Here is a 19,857-nt window from a genome sequence, read left to right as displayed (position 1 = left end):
ACTCTGTGTTTCTGTGTTTATCGGGGGTTTTACCATGATCTTTTCTTTCTTTTTTCAGCTGGTTAATAATCCGCTAGCAAGTCAAGCAGCAGCGGCTGCAGCAGCAGCAGCCATGGGCTCAATAGCAAGCTCCCAGGCCTTTGGCAGTGCCCTCTCCAGTCTTCAGGGGGTCACAGGTCAACTCGTCACTAATGCACAAGGACAGGTGAGTAGAAGATGGAGCAAACAGTGAATTCTGATGGCAGGCTGATCTTGGGACAAAAATGAGTTCCGCTTGTATGACAGCAATTTAAAAGTCCACATATTGAAGATAAATAAATATTGATTTGCCAGACAAGGTAAGAAATGGAAAGTCTGAGAACTGGGAGGACGTTAGGAGCTGTTAGAAAGTGTTTTCAACCCAGAAAAGGCTTAGGGTGTGTTTTATTTTAATTCAACCTTTTGAAAAGATCACAATACTGCAATAATATGGTATTTTAAAAGTCCAGCAACCCTGTGATTCTTAAGAAACATACCAGTTGTCTTCTTCCACTTACATATGCCTAATAACAGACAACTATATTAAAGTGCTACTATACTATTAAGACTACGCTTTTTTGCAAATTGTAGCATTTCTGTATTACTTCATTTCTAAAAAGGTATTAAAAGTCTTAAGTAAAGGAACACAACTTAAATTGTAATGAAGTATCTGGGATGGATTTAACTGGGTTACTCATTTGCTGATAACAAAGTTAAGCAATTTGCAATGAATCTGCCAGTCTGTAATGCAAATTTGGGAGAAACTTTTGCTTTAAAGAAAATTTTCCAAACAGAAACTTGAACAGTGTTTATGGTGTGTCTAAGAGAGAGATTGTGTGTTATCTGCATTTGGGAGCTGTTTATTTGTTGTAAACTATTTCAGTTTCAGTCTTAATATGATGCAGAAAGATATGCATCTGAATCCATGTATATATAAATAGTTCCATTGATGCAGCATGCTTAAGTAGCTTTCAGATTGCGGCCACTGTCATTCTTTATTGCATTTACTAGGACTAAAATTAACACAACTACTTGTTTCACATAAAGTCACTGTAACAAATCTGTCAATATAACTTATGACCGGACCTGGTAACTGAGTAATTTGAATGTCATTATTCTAAATGCTACAAATTGGGTGTACGGTGAGATCCACAGTGCTTATGTGGATGGGAGGCCCTGGTAAACATTTATTGAAATGATGCAGCTTGCGTAATATGAGAATCTAAAGTTTAGTTTCTACTCTTACTGTTTACTATGCAGAAAAAAAACAAACATGAAGAGCAGGTTTTTTCCTGGTAATTTTCTATAACCACATTATTTAATTGGAACAGGGGTGACATCTTTTATTTTGGCCCATTAAAAAATAAAAGACAACACTTTATAGAAGCCCCCCCCCCTTTTTTTTTAACATAACACATAAAAAAAGATGCATCCTGAGCTTCACTATCACCATCCAAGTCCCAGAAAAAAAATGCTGACCTTGTTATATTTACTGGGTGGGTGCAGAATTGTTCCATCACTACCCCGAGGGTTGAACGATGGAGCTTGTCAAAGTGAGGCCTTATCTAATGAATCATCTTATCGCAGGTGCACACCACACATATTAAAGGAGGATTGTATGAACAATGTGCCCTCTACAATAACCTTTCAATGTCTACTTTAACCCTTGTTTCAATCCCTTTTCATCAAAGGATCATTTTATGCAGCCAGCTTTAAATGGAGGCTCTCAAAAGCCTATTAAGATTTCTGGAGGGATGGGGTATTGGTTTGGAAGAAAAGTTGGTTATAATACCTATAACTCATAGTCAGATCAGCTCCAACCTAGAAGCCTGCTCGTTTCTATCTGTGCTCCAGAAATGGTTCACAATCGCCACTCACGTGAGGCACTTGGCACCAAAGATGTTCGTTGTAAGAGCTGAAGATACAAACCCAGACTAGTTTTACAATAGTTGTCCCTTTCCATGTTCTCCACAGAAAACATAAGCAAAGTGTGGCCATTCATTGTATGTTTAAAAAAAATACTACTGTGAAGATATCACTGAATGAAACTATAGATTCCCTCAGGCTGAATCTTGTTTATTCCACACATAATGTAAAGTCCAATAATTCCACAGGTTGCAGAGAAAGAGAAGAGAAAGGAAGAATCTTCTCTATTGTTGGATAAAATTACAGAATCTATCTGTTTGCCTAGCTCTTTTAAATAAGGGCTGTCTTTTTATTACTTGTTTTTACAAACGTTCCTTGGTTTATAATCAGTACTGCAGACCTCGCCACAATATAGATAAATATTGATAATAAGTGTGATATAACACCCGTTTTTATAATTTTCAGCAAAAACCCATATTGCTTAGAGCACACTTCTGAAGCTATCTGTCTACAAAACAGGAATATTCAGTGTAATTATACTACATTCCAGAAATTAAATTACATTCCCTGCAAATTTATAAAATTATACCAACTAAACAAGAACTGAAAGGCATGTTTCTTCAAAATTGGGAGCGTAAGTGAATAGTAATTTGGGATACTCCATTTCTGAATGATCTGCTTGGACTCGTTAAGGAGCCAGATTTCCATCATATGTTAAGAATCTGCCCTTTGAAAATGGCCCCTTTCAAAGAATCACAAGTGTGACACCCAAAATTCACTCCTGCAAATATAAGGCTGGATGACTTACCAGACTGTTTGTATGTGCAATCTTTGTAATTATACGCTGCTTCTGTTATAGAAATTCAGGGCTTGTAAATGTCCATCTGTCTGGCTAAATATATGGTGATCAGCAATGCCTGGAGACATTAAGCTATAGATCAAATCCAAGATCCTATGGCAAATTTAGGGAAATGGTCTTTTAAATGACATATGGCATGGCCTTAATTCTCAATAGCCTAGGAGTTCTTACAATCATAGTAACAAAATTATATATATTAAGTCATTTATATAGCATATTTGTTATTAATTTAATTATTTAATTCACAATTATGGTATGATAATTTTTGGTTTTGTTTTGGTTTTTTTTTGCTTTGGATGGCAATATGAACTGTGATACCACAGCTCCCCAAGGCCACTGTAGCAAAGAGATCTAATCCATTGGAATAATATGGTTAGATCACCTGATTAATCTGATATAGTACAGGTAGAGGACTCTAAATCAAATTTTCATTTTCAGAGGCATATTATGAAGAGCTATTGGCCCATGTAATGCTGCTTACATTCTGTTTGCTCTCAGCACTTTCCAGGAAGCGTTTGCAGGACTGGGCTTTCATATCTTAAATTCAAAGGCCAGGGTAGCAGAATTGCTAGATTCCACCCTGTCAGTAGATCATAGAATCACAGAATTGTTTAGGTTGGAAAAGACCTTTAAGATCATCAAGTCCCACCGTAAACCTAGCACTGCCAAGTCCACCACTAAACCATGTCCCTAAGCACCACATCTACCCATCTTTTAAATACCTCCAGGGATGGAGACTCAAGCACTTCCCTGGGAAGCCTGTTCCAGTGCTTGACAACCCTGTTGGTGAAGAAATTTTTCCTAATATCCAACCTAAATCTCCCCTGGCGCAACTTGAGGCCATTTCCTCTCATCCTATCGCTTGTTACTAGGGAGAAGAGACCAACCCCCACCTCTCTACAACGTCCTTTCAGGTAGTTGTAGAGAGTGATAAGGTCTCCCCTCAGCCTCCTTTTCTCCAGGCTAAACAGCCCCAGCTCCCTCAGCTGCTCCTCATAAGACTTGTGCTCTAGACCCTTCACCAGCTTTGTTGCCCTTCTTTGGACACACTCCAGCACCTTGATGTCCTTGTCATGAGGGGCCCAAAACTGAACACAGTACTCGAGGTGTGGCCTCACCAGTGCCGAGTACAGGGGGACGATGACTTCCCTGGTCCTCCTGGCCACACTATTCCTGATACAAGCCAGGATGCCATTGGCCCTCTTGGCCACCTGGGCACACTGCTGGCTCATGTTCAGGCGGCTGTCAGCCAGCACCCCCAGGTCCTTTTCTGCCAGGCAGCTCTGCAGCCACTCCTCCCCCAGCCTGTAGCGTTGCATGGGATTGTTGTGACCCAAGTGCAGGACCCAGCACTGAGCCTTGTTGAACCTCATACAGCTGGCCCCAGCCCATCGATCCAGCCTGTCCAGATCCCTCTGTAGAGCCTTCCTACCCTCCAGCAGATCAACACTCCTGCCCTGAAATCAGATACGCTGATTTCAAAGAGAAGCTGTCTACCCACTTGGTTTCAGCCTGCCCTTATAGTAGGACCCTAGTGCCATTGCTGCACTTGGATTCTTCAGAGATATAACAACCAGACGTTTCTCTTTTTCGCTCTGTTATTGCAAATGAAAGAAAATATTACTACTTTTGAGTGGGTTTTACTATGTCTGTTAAGTACATGAAACGTGTATTTTGGCTGTTTTCTTAATCTTTGTAAGGAGATGAACCACAGAAATACGGAAGCAAGATTGACGCTTCTCGTTTCCGTAAGTGCTATCTACAAGCCATCTTCCTACTTGGCTAAAACATAGTGCTTCGTTGTCATCAGTTGCATTTTTGTATGTCCCTTGACTTCAACAGGATCAAATACATTTTAACTATGGGTGCTGAGTAAGTTTAGTTTGTTTTTTGGAAAGATGGGAGTTGTCTAATAGGAGAAAAATACATCCTAATTCAGCAACTGCAAAATAACATTTTACCATAAAGAGTAAAAGAGTAGCACGATAAGAGTCGGGATTATGAACTGTCTTGTGGTTAAAGACAGTAATACATTCTATTTCCTGGTAGGTTAATACAAAAACCTAAGTAAGTGTGGTGTAATTGTACAGTACATACTTTAACTGAACAGTGAATTTAACTGGAATCAGTATAATCTAAGAATGCCCTTGGAGGAACTTGTGCTTCATTGTGCCCATGCCTTGCTCTTTAGATGTGAAAACCTTCTGTATATGAAAGACCTTGAGTACAGCTCCACCCTGTCAATTAACAAAAAATAACTAATTTTTGAGAGTTGTAGTCCACAAGTAGCTCAGGAAACTAAACAGAGAGAGAGGCATTGTTGATGCGATTAGATAATAGGAGTACTTTGGTTCTCATTATTCTGATGAGAGGGTACACGTTGGATCTTTAAGCTTCTTGATGGTAAATGGTGCTAATGAGGCCTGATGGATTCCCTGCTCCTAACAAGCCTCTCAGCAGTGCGAGTGATTACAATGGAGATAGATTTGATGGGATGTGCTCCCTTTTGTACTGTCTCAGCTGCTGACACTCTGCGACATAATCAGGTCACAGAGCCGGTCACAGCCATCAGCAAAAGCCATAGCTCTATCCCTCATTATTAAAGTGCATTATTCAGTTCCAGGCCTTAGCAATACTGCCAAAGGCCTTTTTTTCTCTTCTTTTCTCTTAAGCATCAGTTCTCAAATACAAGGGTTAATAAAATCATCAGCTAAAGAACTAGTAAATTAAAGAAATGGAAATAAAGCGCTCCCTTTCAAATTCGTTGAAGGATCACAATTAAATAAGCAGGGAATTTCTCGTCACCACACACTGTACAGTACAATGTAATATGTCATGTGCAATAAAAACAGGGAATAGGATTTTAAAAAATAGCATTGTCCTCATTGTGGACTGGCTTGGAAAGCACTGAAGTATCTTTCATTCAGACGGGAATTTCTGTCCTCCCAACTATTACATGTGTACATGGAGGTACTATTATTTTCACCATTTTCTGTAACTACTTTTTTCTGGTGTGGTAAGAATTACTTGCAAGCTGAGTTTATAATTTTAAGTGTAGCAGCTGTCTTGTCTTAGTTAAATTGGCCGAGGCCACAATCTGGAAAATATATGGTAGACCACTGTGCTAGGACCACTCTGTTCCCAAAGACAAGGCCATTGCCTTCTTTTGGAGAGTGAGCTGATTACAAAACGGTGTGGAAAAAGGTGGTTGTAGCATTTTCTTTCTACTCTGATGATATTGAGTTGGGGCTATCTCCCCTCCAAAAGAAAATACACTTTTTAACTCTAAGGTAACTTCAATGCAGTTTAGTTAAACAAGTGAGAAAAAAATGAGTGGAGAGCCCAATTTTATTATTTATTTATTTATTAACTTTTTGTTTCAATTTCATTTCAGCTGATTATGAGCAGGTTTCAGCTAAATAAAAATAAGATATTCTTATATTGAAATGTAAACCTTTACAGGGGTTCACACTGTTTCTGTTCAATCACTGAAGTACATATTCAGCTGCCATAGTGTAATTTTGTGTATAGATACAACCAAAGGGACTAATACATTGCTTTTTTTTACCACCTTGTTCAACTCTACAATTGTTCCTCCTTTTTCTTGCTGGTAGAGTATGCTATGACGAGCAAATGAATATGTATACGCAGTTCTCTTTCAGTTCTCTTGAACCACAGATGCAAGAATCTCTTGACAGCTACAGGTCAAAGTACACAGTTAGCATTGTCGAATTAGTAGTCATCTCCAAGAAGCAGAGGCTGGCGTGTGACCTAGGTGGTTTTTTTTTACACTAACCAATAAAATTGGCAGCTATGAATGGGAATGCAAGGTGGGCTTTCTCATTGGACTTAAAAGGAGGATGTTGTTGCGGTGTTTCGTTTTGTTTTGGTTTTCAGTTCTCCCAGAAGTTCTGGGAGGCCCAAAGCCATGTAACATATAACATTCCTCAAAGTCCTTCTGAATACGTGCAATTCATGCTGTTCTCCAGGTGTGCGATGTCTATTAGCCTTTTCTCTTAACAATTGTTATCATTGCTACATCTCTTTCAGCTGTGCAGCTCTAATACATGCTGACCACTAATGTTTTAGCCCTCACAACATCTAACAGTGTTCACAAAAATCTAAACAATAATTGTTTAAATAGTGACTACTAACAACGTCTTCCCAGACGTTGTCATTCCCAGAATGACAGAAATCTGAGTTGGTGGTATCAGAATGGTATATATTAAGGAAATTTCATGACAAGCCTGAGATAATAAAAGAGGCACATTTTGAGGGAGAGGCTAGAGGGAAGGATTGTAACAATCAAATATTTTTAGCATTTAAGAACATTCCTTGGAAACCCCTTTGCCAAGAGAATCTGTTTTGACAGACCTTCGTGTTAATATATTGAATTTCTGCTGGGTGGAGTCTGACTCTCTATTCCCCCCCTCAAAGTTTCACTGGGCTGAATACATGTATTTCTGCTGTTTGCAGGAAGAAAAGGGCACATATTATGAGAAAAGGTCAGCGGTAAGGGAAGATTTTTTTTTTCCATTGGTTTCCTCTCCCCACAGCTAAATGTTGAGGAGGCTATTTGTTTAATTACCTCCCATGTGAATTCGAATCAAAAGACAAATAATTCTTTTAACATAGTTTTGCTGACTGTGTCTTTATTTTACTGTACTATTTATCTAACCTCAATTTTAGCCACAGTGGCATAAATGTAAAGATGTATGGACCAAACTCTCAGGTCATGCAAATTGGTAGTTTCATTGAAGTGGACAGGGGCAGGGAGTGAGGCTAATTATACCAAAACAAGACCCAGAGCCTGTTCTGTCTATTTTAGGCAGTGATCACTGATAAATTTTGGATATCCACAACTGTGAACAATTATGAAATCCATATCCACATTTTTTAAAACAGTGGTGAAATTTAAAACAGTTACCATCTGCAACATGGAAAAGTGGTATTTGATTAGTCCCTCATAACAACAAGAAGTTCAGAACCACTGTCATGCCACCATATTTAACAGAGGGAATCTAACTTTCTCATAGGATAAAAAAAAGGGCAGGGTAAAAAAAGATTCAGAAATTAATTATCCAAAGAACCAACCATTGCGAAAATGTTGCAAAAAAACACAGTATGACCAACTCACAACCTGCTTGTACAGAGGCTGGCTTTAAAGTACAAGCACCACCACTTTCCTCCAAAGCTCCAGGAAAATGAGTCGTTCAAGACTAGCTGATGAGCTGAAGTCAAATCTCTAGTAGAGGAGACTCTAGTATTTGCAAATAACTACCAGGATAAGAGCGGGTATGTTAAAAAATATTTGTTGCTAATAGGAACTGCAAGGGGAACACTGTTATTTGAGAAGAGTGTGGAACTTTTCCTTACTGCAAAACACATACTGGAGCCATACTGAATCACAACTGAAGTCTCTAATCACGTATCAAGGAAAGGATAATTGTATACTGAAATCTTTTTCAGCTGGAAAATGCTCAGTAGCTATCCAGAAAGGCCTCCAAAATTTATTTCATCTAGCTTACAACAATACTTACTTTGAGCTTCACACTTCAGAATTGTAGCCTCTTGCCTGGATCTCTGCCAAAGTACTGTATCTATGATGTAGATTTTTTCAGAGGTGCCCAAGTCTTGCTTTCAAAAGCAACTTATATACCCGTAAGAGCCTGAGTTTCCTTCAGTCAGTGTTACGAGTCTTAGTGCTTGAAGGCATGTCTATGCACTGTAATGCAGCATTGCAAGCAAACTCTAAGAGACAGTACGTTTATGTCTCAGACAGTGCCATGCTAGCACAGATCCCAGAAGCCAAAAACCTTGGTAGTACGGTGTTATGGCTGTACTAATTAATTCTGCTTCTCAACAAGGTGACGTAGGATCTAGCTCATTAGTTACCAGCTCTGGGGTCTTGGTAGCACGCTGTATTGTGTGGAGTAAATAGACTTTGAAGAGAGCTTTAAAAGCCTGAAGCATTTAGGTACTTTAGAAAATGTTATTCACTAATCTAAATTAATTATTTCAAGTCAGAAATACAGGACATACCTGTCCTTTTGTCATTGCCTTCTTAATTACTTTTGCATGGAGGAGAAAACCAAACTAACGACTAGTTCAGCTCACCTACCATTTTCATGAAAGCTAACTAGTAACTGAAAGAAGCACCTATCACTCCTATAATCTGTTCATTTTAGCATTGTGAGGTGGTTATAAGCATGGCGAATTCTCATTGTTATCACCAGTGACACACATCACAGTCAATGAAATCTTTCTGCTCTATGGAGGTTCTTACACTGCTCTCCTTATCATCATATCTTATCACCTTCCGTTAACGCATTAAGAAACATGACTAGTGACTGTCACAAATTGGTCTTCCTCACAGGAGAAGCTTGTAGAATAGAGTCGCATGTTTGATAAGGGCATTTGGTTTTGTCTGTCTTTGTTAGGAATTTTTTTTTTTGTTTCACTTTCCTTTTAAGGTTTTATTTTCATCTGGATTTAAAAATCTTTATGAAGGGGTTTCTTAGAGATGCATATTGCTTATATTTGCATTAGAGAAAGGCAGATAACAGAAATGTACTTAGCTTTTTCAGCAGAATGTGGTGAAGCCAGAGGTGATAAACCCAGGAATGTTCCTCAGCTACTGTTGGAATTTGTTCCAAGTCCTTGACCTTCCCCAAACAAACTCTGCTGTACACAGAGAAGGTTTGACCATTATTATCATGGAAGACTGAATTTGGCAGTTTTAGCTTTCGTCCAGGAGCATTAGGTGGCCATTTAGATTCCTGGGAACCAGACCCCAGAACTTGAAGGCAAAGGCAGAAGTTCTTCTACATTCACTGAAAATTCTTTGAGATGACATAAACAAAGCGGTAGACAGAGTTGATGTGTGTAGATGGTGCCAAGAAATGTGCTTTCTGTATTACCGATGGTTCCCGAGCAGTGTAAGTGTCATGCTCAGGAATATTGCATCACAGCATGCCTTCAGGAGTTGACAAAGTTGAGAACAATTTGAGGCCACTTCATCATCCAATCAGAGATGATGAAAATCCTGCTGTGTGAGAAATTCACATTAGAGTGGAATCCAAGACTATTCTTAATTTGGGATTTCTCCCCTAGACTGTCCAAAGCTGCTTATGAGGGAATGCTCTGCACGTTGGAGTATAGGAAGGCTGTAGGTAAGCAGAGGAAATAGTGAACCAAATTCAAGAGTTTGTTTGAGTTATCTTTCCAGATATGCCTCATCATTTCTAAAAAAAAAAAAACAACACAAACAGATTATAGTTCTTTGCGTAACTTAGTGCTTAGTTTTGTCTAGATTTTATCTAATTTATCCTGTATATATCAAATCTTTTTTTCCAGTGTCAGAATTTTACTTTCTATTCAACTGGCATTGATATCAGAAAAAAGAAAACCAGGACGGGCTATTTGGGCAAAGGGGAAAAAAGCCAGATCACTTTGTCAAAAGTGGAAGTTAATGCAAAATAATAAATACTTAAGATCCTTGACTCACTGGTAAAGCACTGCTGCTGTTTTGGGAAGGCTTGGAATTTCTTAGAAGTCATAAGTCTTCATGCACAAATGGCTTGCTTGCTGGGCTGCAGTCTTGGCACCTGTATGTCAATGTCGTAGAGATACAGGTGAGGAGAGGAAATTTGGGGCTACCCTGTTTGCAGTGCAGTCAGTATTAGTTTTGAAATCTGGAAGGATGAGAAGTCCAGATATTTATTATGGCAATATCTTGTGAAGATTTTGAAAGTGAAAAAATGTGTCTTCGTCGAGCAGTCTTCACGTGAAGAGGAGAAAATTGCAGAAGTACTTGATTAACTCATTTGATAGTAAGCCAACAACTGAGTTGTATTCATGTAGCATTCATAGTGATAACCAGCCAGGTGCAGACCTGTAGGCTTCTACATGTGGACCCACAAGCTTCCAAGTAGCACACTGGACAGGAGTTGTCCTGTAAGAGGAAGGATTCTCTGTCTTCTGGTTTGAATCTAGAGTATTGCAAAGAATTGTGTAATGTCTTTTCCTACATGGTGCATCTGTGAACAGCGGCAGGGAAAGTTCAAGTAGAAAAAATCACGGTCCTAATCATGAATGGACACTGAATCTATCTTTCTAAAAGTGTATCTCAGTTTGTCATTTTTCTTCAGATACTGACAGTGTTAGGCTTCAGTGTGTATGTATGCAAATGGCCCAGATATCAAAAAGAAAAAAAGGACTTTGAAATATCTATGCCAATGTTATTAAATATATATGATTTTTAAAGTACCTTTTTCACTTAAACTTCCTTCTTTGCACATTAATTAAATATTATCTCTAGGATAAGTATCTCTCCTAGAAGATTAATGTATTATTGTCACATAATAATGGAAGAGAATGACAGAACCTCTTTCCTTAAGCACAAAAAAGAATTTATTAATATAAAGAAAACACTCATAGCCCTTGAGCAATTCTGTCTCTGCTTCATAGAGAACCCTTCCTAGTCTCCCCTCATGTCTAGCTTCATACTAGAGATTCAAGGAAGCAATACATATATCCTGCCAGTTTAAAAATCAATCCACCTTTCAGGAGATAATTTAATATCAAGACATGATGTACGCAATATCCAAATATACATCCATTTTAATGTTTGACGCATCAAATACTCTGACACAGCCAAGTTTCAAAATAAATGGTTTGTTTTAGAGGTTGGATATGTCATATTAGCATCCACCCAGCAGATAGAGAAATAGATCAGAGAGTGATCAGGACATCAGGGAGACAGTTTAGAGAGAGATGAGAGAGGCCAGGTACATCTTGCAGTGTTTAAAAAAGCTAGCTAGCAAGAAAGAAATTGTATAAATAGGTCATCGCAGCCCAACTGAAAAAAAGTTTAATTTTAACTTGTTAGTCATCATCTCCAGAGACCTAATCCACTCCCTTCGATGCAGGCTGTGCATTAAGCTGAGATGTGTCTTATTTGATAGCACAGATAGACAGACAGCCTCAAAGTGAAAAGATGATATCAGGCTCATGCAGCGCACTAGCTTTGAGGGGGAATCGGCACCATTTGCCATGCTAAACTTTCCCTCTTCGTTCCTTCTCAATTTGTTTTATTAGCCTTAGCTTGTTGTCACCTGTTTTGGTTTTGCTCTTCCGGTTCCTTCCATAAAACCATGCAGAAACAAAAGTACAATGAACAGATACCTGGTGCCAATGTCAGTGACAGATCCCCAGACATCCCAAGGTATCCAGTTCCCATGTTCCTGTTCTGCTTCCCCTATCTCTACCATTTTTGTTGCCTGAGAACAGCTCTTTGCCACAAGCTGCATCTGGGATTCAAGTTAGTTAGACATAGGTCTCTAGTCCCATTTTAGATATTGTACAATACTCCATTAGGCCTACTGTGGCCAATCCAGAAAAATGCTCTTCTCTTGAGGTCTTATTGCCATATCCTGACAAAATCTGAAAACATTTCAAATAGAGTAGATGTCTACATTTTTTTCAGCTGAATTGCTCCCCGCTTATGTGAACACATGCGTATGTGTACATATACACATACACAGCTGAACATACGCTTACCTGGACCTTCGTGCTCACCTAAGATACAAGTACTCACAGGGACCCCAAATTACAAATATTTTAATTACCTCCTTGAGTCACGCTTCTGTCTCTGGGATCTGTTGAACCCTTATTCTGGTGACAAATGAAAATAAATTAAACCTTCTCATCTTGGCATGGGGATGCCATGCTGCTCTCTTTTACCTCAAATCTGTCTCTAGTGTGATGTTAGAAGTGTGTAATCATGACTGTACACAGGTCACAATTGTCTGCAATCTATTAACTGGGGAATAAAACTAGGCCTGTATTTTTCTAAGGGTCCGATTTCTCACCAAAATATAAGTATTAGTGAATGACTGCAAAACGGGAGTTAAAGGATACTGTGTGTGAACACTCTATCCTTTCACTGCTAGGAGGTACCATGTAGACTGATACTATTGGCAGCTCTGCGCAAGAGGCCAGAGTGAAGTATTTAATAGGTCAAGAAAATTGAGGTTTATTAGCAGAACTGCATGGGAAAGATTTCCCAACCCTTGCCCACAGGGTGGCATGGTCTGCCTGTTTCTTGACATGTCTCTCATGTTGATGAACATCACCTCCAAAGCCCCCTCCAAAGTGTTGGGAGGCGAATTCCGTTTTTAGGTGCTTGAATCACATCTTCTGGGGTCTGCACTGTAGATCTGTTAACTTTAGTTGTACAGATACTGATGTATGGGTTTTATATGTGCAGTCTCTCACTATTATTATTAGCACCTACAGTGCACCACTCTATATGTTTAAATCTATATGTCGTTCTTCTGGATAGTCTGTATTTATACCCAGGAGTATGTCGCTCATAACTCTGATATGCGGAAATGTCCCAGCCGCCACACCTGCTGTTCAGGTAGAGACACATGTAGGAGACAGTCACCTATCTTTGCCCTCAAGTAGATATATGAATTTGAAAACAGAAGTTGTTTATGGGCATCGATGAAAGATACTCCTTTAGCTAAAGCAGAAAGTTTAAGACTCTATGGGCACAGAGGGTAGATAAATCATACGGTCCTCACCTTTGAATGAGAATAGCATGTAATTGGCGTTAGCAGAGAACACCACATTTTTCTCTACCGCATCAGAGAATTTTTGCCACAACAGCCAAGACAAAAACCTGTCTGGAGACTGTAATTAAATATTTAATGACTGCTTAGAAAAGTTAAGATTTCGATTTTTAAGTTTTATTCACAGAGGTCCGAAACTACCTGATGCTCAGTTCACCAGATACGGAAAGGCAAAGGAAGCCCTGATACAATTCTCGTCTATCAAGTCTAAGAGCTGACTGAAAATGTTCTGAAACTGCAATCACAAACTATGCTTTCACCAGAGTATAATGGGGTGTTGGAAGGGAGTACAGGACAAAATCTAGACAAGCTTCTTGCCAGCTTCTCAGCTAGGGTAATTATTTAAAATCTGAATGTTAAACTACTGACCTAGAAATACTGTTAGTAATATACAGAAGCATTTGCCTGTTCAAATACCTTCATGCTTCTGTTATATACAACGGTGAAGTTAGAACTTTGTTACATGGAAGTCCTTAACCAACAATGTATTACCTCCTGTATTTTGAGAATAAAATGTCACAAGTAAGTATGCTACAACAAAAGCCTTTTTTTCTGAATACAGACAAAAATATATATGTTAAATATTACTGAGTCGAGCTCAAATTCTCATAACCTGATCCATCAGTGGAAAGGGCCCCTCCTTAAAAGCATTTACTGAGGCAAGTTGTACCCTTGGCTCCCTCTTGCCTTTTATTTCTCCTTAAAATCATATGCAGTGAAAAGAGGGAACAAACATGAATGATGCATGCCTGATTCACTAAATCACTATGGTCTCTGGCAACAGCACAAATGTAGAAATGTTTAAATCGGCCTCATGCTACCCAACAAATGATGCAAAAGGAGCCCTCAAAGAACACAGAGTGAGGGGAGATAAATGAGTATCATGTCAAGAAGGCAATTTCTCACTGAGTTTGCACAGAACATGGAAATTTGACTTTCAAGAGATGGTTAGGGAATCTTTCTAATAAATCTTCAGTCCACAGTCATTGCTGTGTCCTTTTTTTAAACTTACTTTTTAAGAGCTGTGTAACTTATACCCTCCCACAGTGAAATGTGTCAAGATATTACCAGTCAAGTTGAGGTCATTTAAGTAAATCATCTCTGTCTCTGTGTTTATGTTTGTGATAGACAGGGATGGTCAAACAGGTTTCATTTTGTGCATGTGTTGAAGAGTTTATCAACCAGTGATGTCTTCTCAAAGCCTTGTCTTATTTTAATAGTAACTTACAAAAAAAAAAAAAAAAAAGTTGAGCCTCTTCCCTGGAAAAAGCATAAAAAGCGTCTGTGATTTTTTTTTTTTTAGTTTGGTGGGTTTTTTTTTAATTATTTTCTCCTCCTTTTTTGTACAGCTGAGATATTCTGGTGGTCAATAAAAAGGCAACTGTTTTCCAAATAACTTTGAGGCTGTAGGTCAATATTAGAATTGACTTTGGTCCTCAGCAGAGCTCTACATCTCTTTAGACTCATGAATTTGAATTATTTTCCCTAATTTTAACCACATGAAAGTTAGCTTAGCCTACATCATATCTAAGCTAGTTACGTAGTGTTCTATGTCATCACTGGAAGAAATAGGCACTCTTGAAGAACAGAACATCTCAGGAATCTCAGGCATGCATTTTAGGCTGAGATGAATCACCTCGCAGAGATTTCTCACTCTCTACACTGACTAGAGAGAGCTTGAATGGCGATCTACAACTGGACTTCTAATGTTAGGTGGCTGACATTAAATGACATAAATTCCATCCTTAGAATACCACACACCAGTTATTTTTAATGGGAATTGAGTCCTTTTGATAATGTTATCTTTAAGCTCCCCATGGCAGTCACAGGAGTTTTAACTAAGATCCTGGCAGCAGCTAATGATGGCCACGCAGAGCTCGGCACTGGCTGACCTGCCTTATTTTTGGGATGAGTCTAGAGGCACTCTTCAATTTTTATCAAAATTGTGCTCCTGTTTTGCTTACTTACTTCTTTGCGTTTCCTGAATAAATAGAGAAGTAGCATCCCAGAGACCAAGGTAATGGTATCTGTTTGAATTATTTAAAATGTACTTAACTTTACTGATACTTTAACTAAATGATGGATAGCGATGTGAAGGGAGGGTCTTTCTGTTGAGTATCTTTTCTTTCAAGTAAGATTAAGTATTCCATCTGTAGGATGTTGTTATTTAAAAATCAGTTGTGCATAAATGAAGACTTTGCGTCTCTGAGGTTCTTCTGGTTTAAAAAAAAAAACTTTGAGCCGGTAGTAGTGAGGAAGAAATCTCTCCCTTTGACAGATTACTTTTTACATTTCTCTGGGCATTTACCCTGCTGTTTTGGTTAGGGCAGAAAAGGGATGTGTTAAATCCTCAGACCACGGGCCAGCAAAAAAATATGTCCAGCACAGCTCCAACCAACAGATGCCACAAATGTCATGGAGAGTCTTAACACATAAGAATTTATGTCCTAAAAAATAGCCTAAGTTGCCAGTGTTCAAATAATTTTAGGTACATACCTAAGCCAAACTGATCAACAGCCTTTTGAAGCTGGGCCATCATAATTATTGCCAGCTTTACCAAATATTATTTAGATTTGTGCTTATGCCCAAATATTATGTATGCTTAGAAGGGGAGGCACATCCTCTAATTTGATTCCAAATATTCTGCTTGTGTTCAGAAATGAAACTCTAATGTTGCTCATGGAATTATCCTCGTTTCTTACCAACAAAGAGCGTACTGTAGTCTGTATTGTGGATGGTGTCATTACTAGCCTATCAAAAACCCCCCGATAAGAATCAAACGGCCTTTCTGCCCAGGGCTTGACCCACTGCACTTCAACATCCGTTGCAGGACTTGCACTGAGCGTATGGGACACGAGATAAGGTTCTTATTACGGTGTCACTTCAATAGCAACTCAAAGAAGTTCCCATCTCCACTTTGCACCTCTCCAGCCAGTCTTCTGCATGGGAGCTGTAGCCTCTTGTCAATTAACTCACTTTAATTGGTTTCTGTTTCTTCTCTAACTATGACCCTTTGGCCTTGCCTGCTGCACAGCGCTGTTTATTCTTAAGCACTGGGTTTATATAAACTTTCTATCAAAATCATCCCTTTGGAAGGGAAGATATGTGATAAGGAGTTTCAATACTTGTGCTATCTTTGTTATCTCTTGTGGCTCACAATAGAACCTGAATCATCATAAAATTGCACCATAGGTTTGTGTTTTATATGATGAACATCTGTAAAAAGGAAAAAAAAAAGATGACAATTCTCTACCTAATGCTGTATCTTTTTTTTTTTTTTAAATAAAAGGAAAAAAAAGCCATGATTGTCGTGGATAAGAGTGCAAATTGTTCACCTCTAAAAAAAAAAGTGATGCAACTTTTTTAGGTATAAACTCATCAACATAATTCTAATGAGTTATGGTCTTTGTTGTGAGAAATGAGAAATCCTGTGGTCTCACCCTAAAGAACATTAAAAAAACATTACTGACAGGAAATTGAAAAAGTAATATATGTCTGAATGAATATGACAACTTTTTTCTGATAGAGCAGATAGATAAATGTCACATACAAGTTTCAAAATACATTTAATTTTGCCACCACAATGGATATTCTCTTCATAAAATATATATGAATCAGGTTTGAATCATAAAACATGACTGTGATAAACAAATGCATATTTGATAACTTTCTTCTTTTCATTTTTTTTTTGAGATGCTCATTTCTTTTTTGAGGTTATTTGTTGTTTACACATCTTTATGTTTTCATTTCTGAGCAAAGCAGCCTGGGTGACAAATCTTATGCATGTTGAGCCTGGAGGAACTTTCTTTTTAATCTGAGAAATGGGTTCCTTTTCTTTTGGGGGAGGCTGGAGGGAGGAGGTGAGGGAAGGAAGGAGAGGCTGGTAGATGCACAGACTCTCTTAACTATCATGTTAGACATCACTGAGTTTTGTGAGCATCGTTCAGGATAGGGGGATGGATGAGAAATGCATGCAAGTGTTTTCAGAGCGCAGGACTGGAGGAAGAATCACGGTAGACAGGGCACTCTCTTTTGCATTTTCCCCCACTCAGCAACAACTCTCAAACTAGGGGCCAGGGTGTCCGTGTCCCAAGAGGTGAAAAAAAAGACTTCCTGTTAAAAGCTATAGAGTAAATGGAAATTTTAGGCTCTCAACAAATGCATATAGCTTTGGGGGAAAGAGGTAAAGAAGGGAGCGTCCTCTTCTTTCGTGTTTTTCAGGCAGATTCACTGGGGAAGCAGAAGGACTTTATTTTGTGCCATTGGAGCATGCCAGCGTACGACCCGTCCTGACAGCTTGAAGGCTTCCTCTCCCTTTTCAAAATAGGGACTACCTCAACCCTTCCTTTCTCCAGAACCCAGCACATCAGGCTTCTAGTCCTTGGCGGAGCTCTGGGAGCCTGCCCTAGTGCAAGTGCTCTTGGAGACTGTATCAGCAATGAATGCCGTGGGCTCTGGAGAAGGAAATCTATTATGTATCCAGAAGCATCCCTCGGGATTCTAGTGTTGCATTTGAATCTATGCTAAAGAGTGACGTATAATTACATTTTACTACCTCATTTATCAGTCTTTTAGTATAAATTCCTGCAGCATTGTGAGCAGAACTGAATGACATTTTTTTTCATTGCTGACTTCTGATGGAAAAATGGCATTTAATCCAAATATAAAATGTGTCATTTTGACAAATTTTGTTCAGTAAAAATTTAAAGTACAGTGTCTGGTTAAGATTTAAGTGTCTCATTTTTACATGTTCTGTTTGAAAATGTAGTGGGGGGTTTTTTCAAGTTTAGAAAGGTTAAAAGGAATATGAAATATTTCAGTTTTGATCAGAATGGCTCAATCTACCAGAACAGTTTTTTCAGATTTTTATTTCATTTTAAATTTAACTTAAGTTCCATTTTGAAGTGAAACCAAAAATGAAATAACATAATTTCCCACTTTCTCTCCAGAGCTACTCATGAGTCATCCGCTTGGTCTGCATGGGGCTGCTCCATTGGGCAGAACAGGTTCTGTATGAACAGGGAAAAAAAGAAAGAATCCCTACATTTTACTAGCTTTAGCTGAAACCGGAGCTTGAGATAAGCAGTCAAAACCAGACCTTGGCTGTGCAGGGTACAAGTTAGCCTGAGTCTATTCATAATTTAAAAAGAACTACAGGGTGCAGCTAGACCCAGACATCAGCCTCTGCCTTGTTCCAGTCCCAGGGGCCATTGCATTCAGGTCAGTAGATTTACTTCTGATTTTTATCAGCAGAAGTCAAATCAGAGCAAGGCTTGATAATATTATGCAAGCATAGCTCCAAACTAAAATGGAGTCCAGAGATAATTGGCATTATTGTCAATGAATGAGAAGCCCAGAGATGAAATCTTCCTAGAAAATATTACCTGGCAATTGGCAGCAGAACGACAGCAGACCATTGAGTGCAGCAGAACCAGTGGACCATTGAGTGAAGCTCAATGGCACTTGTAAATGACTTCTGGGATTCCAGTTATTCAGCCTGCTCCTGACTCGTAAGATCTACACTGTGATATAATCCAGGACAGTTTTCTCTTCCTAATATTGAGGGCTAAAAAGATACAGCTATTGTGTATGTCAAGATCAAATATATTTGCATACTAATAACTTCACCTGAATGAACAGGGGAAAAAAAGGAACCCATTGTGGCCTGAGAGACTCAGTGGGGTAGAACTATGAACAATAAATATTTTTGTAGTCCTTAATACACTCAGTGTCACTATTTTGGGATATTGTGCTATCTTGGCAATTAATAATATTTTTTTTCTGTCTAGCCTCTTCCTCAAAACTTACTGGCACTGTTCCGGTATCTTTAAGCATTCAAAAGGATCAAAGAGCTTTCATCTTTTAATGCATTTTACTGTGCTGTGCTCTGCGCAGGAAGAAATATTGATACTGTTTCAAGGGCAGTTAATATATTCAGTTCTGTCTCAGAAATGAGCACAATTTCTTGACTTATAAAATTGAAAATCTGCCATTACCCACAATTAAAATGTTCCATATAGGAATTATACTGTGGCATTTGCATTTCACTCATCCTCTTCTGCTGTAATTCACATACACCAGGGAATCTTCTCCCCTATTTCTCCAAGATTTAATAAGAAGTGCTTTATGGAGGGTTCGTATTATTGAGACTTCATTGTTTTTTAAAAAATGTATTACAAGGACATTTGTAAGTACAGTATGCATTTTGACAATACTTAAAACTAAATTAAATTTTACAGTTCTTGTTTCCCCCTTTCGTATCATCTTTGTTGTCCTTATAGAAGGTTCTACCATTTTTGGTCTTATTAACTAGTATCTTGCTTCATGGATTGATATCAGGGAGGCTACTCAAAGGCAAAGCCTGAATGAAGGAAGCACCATCTGACAGTCCTTACTGAGAGTTTTAAATTCTCATATACTGAAGATACCTGTGGTTAAGGTTCTCTGGTTCCTTCAGGCAGGGAGTACAGTACATCA

At 38.7% G+C, this 19,857-nt stretch overlaps 1 protein-coding gene across 2 annotated transcripts in view; it reads left to right on the top strand.

Moving 5' to 3' along the window:
- Window positions 1–19,857, top strand: part of POU6F2 (POU class 6 homeobox 2) — a 313,847-nt gene that overhangs the window by 256,537 nt on the left and 37,453 nt on the right. For both annotated transcript variants that reach the window (XM_009462403.2, XM_087737877.1), the window contains exon 6: window positions 59–205. In XM_009462403.2, coding sequence (XP_009460678.2) covers window positions 59–205 — 147 coding nt within the window. The remainder of the gene's footprint in view (window positions 1–58; window positions 206–19,857) is intronic.

This window comes from Nipponia nippon, unplaced genomic scaffold, assembly GCF_047370975.1.
Source record: "Nipponia nippon isolate SJK-2023a ecotype South Korea unplaced genomic scaffold, ASM4737097v1 scaffold_1, whole genome shotgun sequence".
Classification (NCBI taxonomy): Eukaryota; Metazoa; Chordata; class Aves; order Pelecaniformes; family Threskiornithidae; genus Nipponia; species Nipponia nippon.
This window is presented reverse-complemented; position numbering and strand designations above follow the sequence as displayed.